Here is a 12,168-nt window from a genome sequence, read left to right as displayed (position 1 = left end):
CTCTACAGTATATTCCAGATAAATTTTGCATTTCATTAAAAAAGCAGAAATGGAAAGTTTGTGCAAATGGGCCTGTGGCTGTTTGCCCTTGGTCTCATTAAAGAGTTACTCTGTTGGCCAAACAAAACATTCTACTGCATTTGTTTTACTCTCAAAAATATCCACCACACAAAATATGGATCTCTCTAATACTTTCCTGGCTGCTGTTTTAAGGCTGAAGGCTAGAAAATTTATTCCTTATTTGTCATCTGCTGTGTTCTGGAGCAGGCACAGAACCAAACAAGATGTCCATTGTTAGTTATTCTCTCTTAATGCTACGCAAAACATGGAAATTAATAAAGAAATGTGCAATTCCATCTGAAAAGATTTTTGGTGACTTGTAAACTCCAAAAGTGTGTTTTCAGGGTGTTGTAGACACACATAATTCGATATAGAGTATAAAACTTGTCATTCCTCACTTGTTTTTCCTCTCTTCTTTTTCTTTTACCACCAACACAGAAAGAAGAGGAAGCTCGCCTGCGGGAAGAGGCCGAGAGGATTCGATTGGAACGTGAAAAGCATTTCCAAAGAGAAGAGCAAGAGCGCTTGGAAAGGAAGAAGGTAACTCAGTCCACGCAGAGAAACTGTGTCTGGTTGTGCCTTAGCAGTCTATTTCCACCTGAGCAGTAGGAAGTAGATGATGTAAATGTGCTCTCAGAAAAGCTGCAGTCCTCATTGCCCTGATGTGACAATGAAGGGAATGTTGCCAACAGTAATAAATAATTCATTTTTTTGCAATAAACAGATACAGCTGATAAATGACAAGCGGTTGTGGTTTGGGAGAAAGATATTCAAATTAATGCCACCAAACATTATTTTACTCCTTTACATTTCATTGTAGAGGCTTGAGGAGATCATGAAGAGAACTAGGCGTGTAGAAGCTGTAGATAAGGTCAGTGCTGCTACTTAACATATGTAAATATTGAACATGTTTCTGTTTTTTTCCCTAGTGCCATTCTTAATTTACAAAACTGTGCTTCCTTTGTAGAAATCCAATGACCAGCAAAATGGACATATATCAAAGGCAAATATTACTGGAGAAGCAGGTATTGTGTTTAACTGTGCCCTGAGCACAACAGGTGAATAAATGCCTACTGAGCACAATGATTTGAGAAATGGTTCTGAAACTTGGCACACTAACTGCAGTAATAAAAACTATGAGAGGAATATAAATGAAATCTTAGCAGACATTAATTATTTAGGCTTTCTGTATAGGTAGTTAGCCATTACTAAATGAGTCCAATGTTTTAGCAACTTTGTCACATTGGTGTTTAACAAAAGGAATTTTCTTAGTAAGTTTAATTACTTATATAGTGAAAAAATCCTTTTGTGATTTGGATCACAAAATAAACTGATTCTACATTTTGTTTTTTATATTATTTCAGATGTGGTTGTTGCAGATTTACTCCACTTTCTTAAAAGATTCTTTCTTGTTAGTCATTAAAACAAAGCATTTATTGTTCTAAATATCTCCCTGTGACTTCTTTCTTCCACACCTGCTGCCTTATTCACTTGGTCTTTATTTCTTTTTTTGACAAAATTGAGCTACTGTAAAAGCTTAGTCTTGTCACACCCACACTCTTATGCTTTCCTTCTACTCCATTCCCTCTATTTCTTTTTAGGTAATCTTCTATATAAGAATATATATTTTTTTCCCTTTATTATATGCTTATAATAAAGGAAGAAAAATAAAATGTAGCTTCTATTCAACAATCAACAGGTGTGAATTGGCACTGTTTAAAGATACTGAAGTCAAGCTATCAAATGGCTTATCCTATTGTAGCATAACATATTAAATTACATTAATCTTTTTCTCCTTTGTATTTGGGTTGAGTAACAGGGAAGATAGCAGCACTGACTGATGGATGACTTTTTTCGTGATTTTTAAAGTGAACGCTATAATTAGAACTGTCAGGAAGCCATTTGATGCAAATTTCATTACCTGTGTTTCTTATTTGTGTGCATATTATCTCAGGGGAAAAAGATTTGTGAGCTACTGATACAGGACTCATCTGGGATGCCATCTTTGTCTTTGGGCACTGTTGAAGATGTTATAAACCGTTTAAAAAATTCCTGAAACTATAAAGGCTTCCACAACTGTTGGCTGGTGCTTTCCCTCTAGAGATAGACAAAAAGTAGTCTTCTATCAGTTTCCTAAGGCAGAGGAAACTTTGGATCTTCATTTCCCCAGGCCCAAGGAAAGGCCAGAGTCCTTGAAGGACTGAATAAAGAGAAAACTGCTCTCAGCCTCAGGGCTGCTCTACTGTTTGACTTTGCATTATCTATATGTACCGTTGAGTTAAAGGTATATTTCAACCACATGAATTTGCCTGACTCTCCACAAACAATTTGATTTTAAAATTTTTTCTTTAGTCTTACTGTTTGCCAAAAGCTGAGGAGACATTTATGGGAATGGCCAAATCGCACAATGGAAAAAATCCATCACCTTTTTGTCATTTGTTTGGCCTCTGCTTCAAAAATATGAGATTGTTCCACATTTCTTTTTTTTTCTGCTTTTTCCTTCTAAACATTAAAGCAAATGTATTTTCCTGTTACTCAATTTGTAGAAGCACAGAAATCTCTATTTCTAGTATCTTCCATATAAAAACTGGCCAAAGATCACATGAAGACATTCAGTATAAAAGTCTTCAGCCCAAACATTTGGAGTACAGTGAAAATGAGCAGCTGAAGGAGGGGCTTACCAGATGAGGTTTTGGGTAATGTAGATAAATGTGTCCAAGCCCATGAATACTGAATTGTCCTTGCAATTACTGTAGCAGATGTTAGCAGGGTGGGGTGCAGTTGCTTCCTCTTACTGACCTGAATATGAATAGAGGGACTCTAAATACAATGCAGAAGGCTGTAGTTGTACTTTAAAAGAAAACCACAAGGCAGGCCAGAAACATGTATTACGTGGTCTTGGCATGAGGGACAGGGTAATCTCATTTTATGTTGCTCTCTGCAGTGTTTTATAGTAGTCATTTGGTACTTATTGAAGGAAGTGTCCTTCCCAATGGAGATATTTTTTCTCTTGATTTCCTTTTCAGTCATTGGAATCAAGAAATAGTAGTGTATGGAATTAGTAATATCCAAGTTTTGCTCTATTCCATTCCCTATTGCTACTTGAAAAGTGCCAGCATAACATTCTATCAGATATCAGCCTCTTTTGCCCACTGGCTTATATGTTGGAATTGTGCATATGATTGTAAAATGTTTACTCTTGTTCACAAAGCTATGGCTTTGAAATCTGGCTTTCTGACATTTACTTTGGACCTGAAACAGGGTTTGTGTGCCCAAAAAGGCGACAAAGGAGATGGAGTTGGGTAGAGGGGCGGGGAGGGGTGTGCGAACCCTGTATTTTTTTAAAACTGTAACTCGCCTTGGCTGTGCTGGCTTTTGTAGAAAACATTTTCCCCCAGTCTACAGGGTAGATGGTGCTGCTTGGTTTAATGCAAACCTGTTTTCTTTGCCCAGTCGCAGGCAGCCCTGCATGTCCCCCGGAGCCGGCAGCAGGGCCCCAGCTGCAGCACACGGTGCCAGCCCCGCACAACGGGACCGCGGCTACCGACATGCACGGGGGCCCCCCGCACCAGCCCCCCGGGAATGTGGACAGGTAAAACACTGCCAGGAGGCACTGAGGAGCCCTGGCTGGGGGAGAGGGCTGCTAGAATAATAAATTATATTCAGATCCATGAGTTCGTTAATTAAATAAGAAGCAACTGTTCAATCTGCCTTGTTTCCTGGTTTTTATCTTTTCCTCTATTAAGGAAAGAACTTGATCGTATTTCAAGGAGTAGTAACTGATTTTTGCTAAATGATAGGGAAGAATTTTTTACAAAATAGAGCATGTTCTTTGCAGTGTTTGGAACAGTGTGTTTGGCAGCAGTTATTACATTTATTGAAACTTAATGGAAAAGGAATTTTTTTTCTGTTTCTTTCCCTGAATTAAGCTTCATAAAACCCACTCTGGACTTGCACCGCTTTTCTTAATTCAAATAATGAATACTGTGGTTTCAGCCTAGATGTTTTGATTTCTAAACTGCTTGAAGTATTAGCAAGTGGTGTTGTACATATATCCTTTGTGTGAGACACAGGATTAGTCACTTTGGTTATGCATTTAAAAAAACCACCTTTGTTCCTCATAAGGAGTATTTGAGGAGGCAGATATTATACATTGGGAGCTCTCTGTAGCCACGAAGCAAGCCACTCAGACTTTGAGAAATTGCTGAAAAGCTTGAAACCTCAGTATTGAACTGAGTGACATCCATTACATAAGCATGAGCTGTCAGTTATTTTAATTTTAGTGATGCAGAAAGCCAAATAATCTCGCAGTCCTTTCATGTTTTATGCAGGTAGTGCCAGAATATGCGTAGAAAAACTTGAATGTGGGAAGCCATTGTGCAGTCTGTAATGGACAGTATGCTTCAGGGTGTGATTGGCACTAATTGAAGGAGGAATTTGCCCTTTCTCTATCCCTCCATATGCCTGGGGGATCTTAGCCTGCTGTCATGCTGACAGGGATGCTTCTGCTGAGGGAAGTTCTGTCAGTGACACTGAGGTGCATTAGATGAGCTGCACAGAGCTGCCTCATAATTGTCTTGGGCGGCTATTAAAATGTTAATCACTCCCAGCCTTACAAGCACCTTGATGTTTGAAATATAAAATGTTCCACACTAATGAGTGCTGTCCTGTACCATTACAATCTGTGTGTAAGGAACCTCAGAATGACCACAGTGAAGAATGAATAAATTGGATTGAAGAACTCTGGCAAAAGTAGGAAGCACATGTGAGGTTGTGGAAGGGAAAACTGGCATGCCAGGTTGGAATGTGTCTGCTTCAGAGGTACACCCACAGTGACTGGGAAGGTGAAGCCTGAATGAAGCACTTGGTAGTGTCCCACAGATTTTTGTCACATGGTAAAAGCCACAGGTGCCAACCCCACTGCTACTACATCTTGTGTGCTGTGGTTGTCTGGCATCCAGATACACCTGACCTGGTAGCACACACAGGGGCAGTGGGTGCAGGTTGTCTCCTGAGTGAGCACCTCACTCCAGCCCTCAGCAAGATTTGTCTTTTGTCTGAAAAATACTTCATGTTTAAGGGCAAGAGTGCTGAGATTTCTGACCAGAAGTTAAAAAGCTGTTACCTGGGGAACTTGTGTCATGTGCTTGTGTGAGTGAGAGGATGGAGTGATGCAGAACCCTACAGCTGCCTAATCCATAGCCCACTTACTGATTTTTTGCTTGTACTGCATGCCCTAATTCTTTGCCCAAGATGGATCATGCCTGCTGCTTCTTAGAAAAAGTTATTTCACTACAGTGGTTTATGTTGACAGTACTTTCGTTACAGTACTTACTCTGTAATTCCTCTTTTCTGTGCTGTTGTCTACAAACACTTGCAATGCAGTGCAAACACCTCAGTGAGTGCAGTTCACCTCATGTGTCTCCATCCTGGGTGCATGGAGCTGGGTCTGGGTAGGTTAGATAACAGTTTTTAGAAATATACAGTTGGTCTGTGTGATTGCCTTCATATCTTGTCGTGGAAAAGAAAGCCCCTCATTGTTGGCTGGTTTCAGTGCTGGTGTCTCAGTGGATTAAATATAAGCACCATTAATTTAAATAATCCAGAAGTCTGGGATACATTTTGCTGTTAATGTCTGTCTATGTCTCCTCTGCAAAAATCCTCTCAATAAATGAGGTGACTGACATTTTCCTTCAGATCAGAAATAGCAGCTGTGAAAATATGCTAGTGTTTTTCAAAGGCCTGCAAATCTGTATTTTGTTTTTCCTATTCAGTGTTGATTTCTGATGAATGATCGGAAGCAGATATACTGAATTCTGGCCTTCCTTATTTTTTATTCAAATTCTAATTTCAGGCTGTGTCTACATAGAGTTTTGGCTAAAAATATCTACAACAGATATAATTTTCAGTAATTTTAAATTTTTGGATGTTCCAGTTTCTTTAATTAAGCTGGCTCCTCTTTTCCCAACATCCTCCAGTTCATCTTGTTAATATTGATGTGTCCAGGTCAAAATGTGAAGCTGCAGAGATACTTTTCAGCTGCCATGGAGATGTCCTTCAGATGCTTGCAAGACTGTTATGTTTGGAAATGCATTCTCAACAACTTAGGCAACTTTTTTTTCCTCTATTACATAAGTGTCTTGCTACACACACACTTATGGAATATGTTAGAATGCAAAATTATCCAGTTCTTTCTGCAGTATTGTATGCTTGAAAAGGATATCTCTGGTGTTGCATTGGACACTTAGACAACATTAAGAATGTAACATAAGACAGTAAGAACAGCTGTAGCAGGTCAAAAACCTTTTCTGGTTTTTTTGTGTTCTTTGTTTTAATGGCCTGTAGCACAATGTAAAGGGAAAAAAAGGTAATTACCAGGAGATCCTCTGGCCAATGAAGGGTTTCTAAGCATTGTGGTCCAAATGCAACCATAGGCTCAAGTAGTCCCTAAGCTGCTAATTACCAGAAGCTGAAGGGCATACCAATCTCCTAGGAATTCATCTAATCTCCTTTTGAGCTTGTGGCCTCTAAGATGTCCACTGGAAATTAATTCCACTGTTCTGTTTCCCTTGTTTAGTCTAAATTTGCTCCTCCAGTCCTTAGGTGGATCAAGCAGCATAGAATCTACAAGATTTTATACCACAAAATTTAGAATATTTATAGTCCTGATTTCCTTTTCTGTACCCCCTTTGTGATTGTAGACTCTTCTGTCTCAAAAGACATTGTTCAAGTCTGAATGAATTATGCTCTAATTCCATGTCTAATACTGTCAGTGCCATGGCACATAAATATAAACTATGAAGAATTATTTATTTACTAAGTCAGCTGATAAATTGGGTAGAAAAATTCTGTTTGCAGAAGCAAGAGGCTTCTTCATTGCTCTAATACTTGTTGAACTACTGTGCTGTTTAATTTATATGAATGAGCAGTTGCTCTCTTTCCACCTCTTTCTAGCCCCATTCATCAAACTTGGCATGTTGTGCTAGCTCTGATATGGCTATTGGCAGTATATGGGGATAAAGTAAATAATGGGGATAAAGTAAATAACAGGATACCTTCTAGTGAATAATGAACTAATGACCATACATGACAGAGCAGCTTTTAATAGTCCTAAAGCATTTCACAGATTCTGGTCCTCCTCTTACACATGTGGATCTCTGGCACAAAAGGGTGGCAGCCAGCAGGGTTTGTGTGCCTGCTCTCTAACTCAGTGCAGTGAAACATATTTTCACTTTGAAATTTGCCCAGCGTATCCACAGATGAAAAAAAAGGGGAGTGCCTTTCTGAAAAAGAACTGGTGATGGTTTGAAAAACTGGGAAGGCTTGATAGGAACACCAGCATGTGATTCTCACAGGAAATCTGGGCTTTGGATAAAAAAGCACTGCCACTTTCAAAAGAGCAATGATTGGTTTTTGTCTCTTGGGGAATACTGTAAAACAATTCTTTAATTGTTTGTGCAAAGTTGTACAAAGAAGCTGGCAAATGAAAATATACTGTCTGCCAATTACAAGCAGGTTTCTTTTTATAACTAGTAAATGTGCTGTCAGAAAATAAGCCTGTGAAACCAAGCTGCCTTCTGCAAAATGGCCTGAGGAAATTGGTAGCCAAGTTTCAATCTAGGAAAATTGCATCTGTGCCTTTGTGGCCAAAACATTTCCAAACAACCTGAACAGTTGCAATGGGGCCCGAAGAGGGAATAGGTACCCAGGATTGCCAGGATCTAACTGTTTGAGGGCTTTGGAAAGAGCCTGTGAAAGATCACAAGATTTTTGAGTATTCATTGAGTACTTTCTCTTGCCTGAGGAGCTTATGGTCCCATTGCTGTCATCCTGTTCACTGAAGTAGCACCTTAGTTTCTCCTCTCTGGCAGGGTAGGACATGCCATCCGCAGAATCAGAAGGATTTGACAATGCAGCACCTAATAAAGGGGTTGGGAGGGGAGGCCCAAGGCTGCGAGACATGAGCAATATCATCTGGGGACAGTATGTGTAAATGCAGAGTGTCTGTGCTTGTGCTGCTCTGGATGGGGGAGGTGTGCAGGAGCTCACTCATAAGGTACCTCTGTCACATGGCAGATGGAAAATGAAAGTCCAGATTCACAAGAGGTTCTGGGAGAGGGCTCTTTTGGCTTGGACGTGATCAACAGGAGAAGTGTGGAGCTGGGTAGTGCCTTGGAAATGGCCCCTAAGATCTTGTATGGGAGAAGGGACTGAAAGGAGCACTATATTGAAAAGGGAGTTTTTCCCTCTGGATAAGTGGCATATAGAAGAAGCTGCTCCCGAACTGGTGGCAGAAAGTGATCCAAGAAACAATAAAAATAACAGTGATCTTATCCAAGGGAAATTACATTGATTTGCAATAAGAGGAAGGGTACAACAAAGGTTATGAGATCTGAAAAAGATGTTAGGAGCTGTAAATTGCATTATGTGGGTGGTTCCAGGTGCTGCAGAGGTTTCCTTACCGATTCCCATTGCAGTTGCTTCTCAGACTGCAGTGTCCACCCTATCACATAGCCAAAGGTAACTACTATCCCATGGCTTTGAGGGAAGGAATACCAGGTACTCGGCTGCAAAACCAATTTTTCCTACTGTGGTAGAAGCATAGTTTTGTTTTCACTGGCTGAAAGAATGCTTGGGATTGATGCAGACTTCTTTTCCATTTGTACTATTGCTTTGAGGATGACTAAACTTCTGTTCTTGATGAAGTACATAAGGAAAAATTGCTGTTTCTCTTTCAGCAATCTCAATCCAGAGGAGAATGCAAATGAAAATGGAATGTCTATGCAGAATGATAATTTTGAAGAGATCATGAACCTACCTATTGGTTCTAAACCATCCCGGCTGGATGCTATGAACAATGATGGAAGCAACAGTCCTGAAATTCCTTTGAATCCAATTCTAGCCTTTGAAGATAAGGGCACTCTTTTGCCTCAGGTAGATAGTGTTCAAACACATCAAACAGCAGGTAGGTTTGCTGTGGTTCGCTAACACTTGTAATTTGTTGTAATTGAGAGAGGTCTCAGAGCTGTCAATCAGCTTATATTGATAAACTTATTCATTTAAGGATGTTTGAACTCTATTTTCTTTAATATTTAAATTCTGTTTAAATTTTAAACAAATTTAATTTGTTTAAATTTTAAAGAAATCAATACAAAGAGCACGTCTCTTTGTAAAGCTATGCATGCTGGGCACATACAGATGCAGTGCAATGGTGGTGAGGCCTTATCATTTCCTGTATGAGGGCTTCTCACATATGCTTTACTTTGTGCCCTTTGAAGTTGCTTGGAAAGGTTTGCCCTGTGCTTTCAAGCAGAAGTGACAGGTGACAGCTGCTGTTCTGACCTTATGGTCAGCAGTTGGGTTCCAGTTTTGCAAGTGCAGTGCTTGACATGCACATGCAGAAGGGGAGTAACTGCTTCTTAAAAACTACTTTTTGAAATTCTGGATGTGCTTTCCTCATCAAGTTCTTGCAGGCATCGAGGGATGATTTCCAGGACACTGGGTTTTTCTGAATTACATCATAACTTTGCAAGAATGCTAGGTAAACAAATACTGATTTAGCAGATTAAATTGGATAGCACTGTATTATTCTCTGGCCTAAAAATGTAAGGAAAATCATTTCACATTAAAATAATTGCATAAGCACCTAACATTTTGAAGAAAGAATTGCCACTCTGACCTTTCATGTTTACCTTCTGTTTTAGAAGTGATCTGATTGTTTCTTCTGAAGAACCAAAGGTGATATGAGCATCTCTGCAGTCAGTGGAGTTTCTTCCATGCTATGAAGGAGTGTTTTATTTTTTCTCTCCAGTTTTTTAAAGATTTCTTGAATATCTTTTTTGGAAGGACTTTAGTAAAACCAGCAGAAGAAATGAGGGGAATAGACTTGGATCACCATTCTAATAGCTTTCATCACTAGAAAAATCATGCTTCACGTGCGTTACTTAATATGGCTATTTCCAACAAGCTTTTTTTGTTAGTAAATTAATATTTCTGCATTCCTTAAGACACAAGACACTGGAATCTGAAAGTAACGGGCTGATTTGGGTGGTGGGACTGATTCTTTTTTGTTTTTAAAAAAGGTGGGTGTTGGTTTAAAAGGCATAATTGTAAAATTGGCAAAGAATCTTTTACACTTTATGGTTCTAATACTTGAAAAATAAATGCCTCATTGCTCTACAAGTAGAGTTAATGGGGTGTTTTATTTAAACCTGTTGGTTTAAATGTTATTGCAGAGAACTCTAATTATGGGGGCGAACTATAGGCTTCTGTATCAGGTTCTTGTAAATGTAATTCCTACAGGGACATTCTGTAAATTGAGATATCACTATGATCTTCTCACGTTTTCTCTAAAAACACAAAACAAGAAAGGTTTTAAAATGTGAAAATTTGAAAGCGATATTTTTTCATGGACAAGAGGATAACCTATTGTTCTCCTAGATTATGTATTTATGAATTTTGCTCAGTACAGAAATAAATAATTTGATTGAATAAATTAGACAAATGTGGTAAAAAAGATACTGCAAACTTGATTTTTTTAGTTACATCCATGTTCACAATACTATAAAAGATGTGTATGTGCACACATGTGTGCACACATGTACAAGGAAATACCTTGTTCTGAGTCCTGTAAATTGCTGCTGTTCCCAATGATGGAAGACTTTTCCTTTGCCTTATCAGACTTTTGAAGACTGTGTGAAACCTGGGATATTTGAGTTTTGGATGATGATGCAGGTTCAGGGATTTTTGGGGTTTGCTCGTTTCAGAGCAAATGGAAAATGGTCATTGTTTGTGCTTTTATATGTAGTGTGTGGTTTTTATAAAGCAGTGCAGTTTGAGTGATAAGAGGAGCGATGCAGGTTGCTTTCTCTTTAGTTTGATGCTGATTTCTACTGTCATTCATTGTTCCATCCCACACTTTTGGTTGCTGTTGTGCAGAACTGTAAAATCTTGCACGTTTTTGTGCTTTGCTAAACAATGCTGTTGGAGGCAGAGCTCGCTCTGGGTTTGCCTTTGCAGCATCGCCAAAGGCTTGAGGCATTGCTCTCTGAATCAGTAAGAACATCCTTGGGTAGGGGAAATGGAGGTTCATGGGCTCTCAGCTCCTGCTAACAGAGAATTTACCATTAAGATTCCTGCACTTGCCTCTGGTGAGCATTGAGTGAGGTCTCTATGAAGCTGTGCAGAAAGTCTGTGCTAGCAGAAGAAATCCTCTGAGACAAAAGCCGAAGGATTTTTGAAGAAATTTCTGCTGCTGCTGAGTGTTCATCTTATAGAGGAGATGGGACAAAAGCAATGGAAATAAAATGAAAGAGACTTCATCTGCCAGAATATTTATGGAAGGGAAAAAACAGCCATTCAGTCAGAGTGCTTTTAATAGTAACTTGTGACACAGTAAAATGAATTGGGTTCCTTTCTTGCTTTCTTTAGTTTTCCATGTACATAGCCACAATATTTTGAAGTGTCCAAAATATGTAGTTTTTCTTTAAAACTATATATAGCATGTAAGTACCAAATAAAACTTGTTTGAAATATTTATTTCTACTTATATTTTCATTTTCTCGCATAATTGAAGCAAGAGTCAATCTCTGATAGAAAACTCTTCTTGCTACTCATGGTCTGCTTAAAATTTTGCTTCAGATTTTCTCTAATTTCTTTACTAAAATCATTACAGAGTCACTTGCGACGAGAAAGAGAGCAATAAAATACGCAGTTACATTTAGCTTCAGTTTTAAGTCTTAGGATTCATTTAGGATCAGGTTTAAATTGTGTTGATCTTGAGCTATTTAGGATTGGTTATAAATTATGCTGGTCTGTTTTTGGGGAGACTTCAGCACATTTGCTTCACTGTTTGTGGAAAAATGGGCTGGCTTTATTTCTCACATTTACTTTTTTTGCTTTGATTTTTTTTTAGCAGGACTGGATTAAAAACAGTTTGCCATTACAGTCAATCCAGGTTTGTTTCAAATGAGAGCGAGAAGTTCCTGTTTCAAGGGCATGACATACAATATAAACACAAGGGAATTGAGAGTAGGTGTATGAAATTTTAAAAAAGGATTTAATATTGAATTTTTAAATCTATTGGTTAAACCTCTTTTAATGCTGGGA

The 12,168-nt window shown here is 38.7% G+C and overlaps 1 protein-coding gene across 5 annotated transcripts in view; it reads left to right on the top strand.

The window, feature by feature from the left end:
- Nucleotides 1–11,598, top strand: part of MAP7 (microtubule associated protein 7) — a 99,542-nt gene extending 87,944 nt beyond the window's left edge. For all 5 annotated transcript variants that reach the window (XM_030946171.1, XM_030946170.1, XM_030946169.1 and 2 more), the window contains 6 exons: nt 499–600; nt 881–931; nt 1,028–1,085; nt 3,514–3,652; nt 8,799–9,025; nt 9,765–11,598. In XM_030946171.1, the coding sequence (XP_030802031.1) occupies nt 499–600; nt 881–931; nt 1,028–1,085; nt 3,514–3,652; nt 8,799–9,025; nt 9,765–9,775 (588 nt within the window). In that variant the 3' untranslated portion in view covers nt 9,776–11,598. The remainder of the gene's footprint in view (nt 1–498; nt 601–880; nt 932–1,027; nt 1,086–3,513; nt 3,653–8,798; nt 9,026–9,764) is intronic.
- The last annotated feature ends 570 nt before the right edge of the window (nt 11,599–12,168 follow it).

The sequence above is a fragment of the Camarhynchus parvulus genome, chromosome 3 (assembly GCF_901933205.1).
Source record: "Camarhynchus parvulus chromosome 3, STF_HiC, whole genome shotgun sequence".
NCBI lineage: Eukaryota > Metazoa > Chordata > Aves > Passeriformes > Thraupidae > Camarhynchus > Camarhynchus parvulus.
Note: the sequence above shows the minus strand (reverse complement) of the source record. Positions and strands in the feature narration are given on the sequence as shown.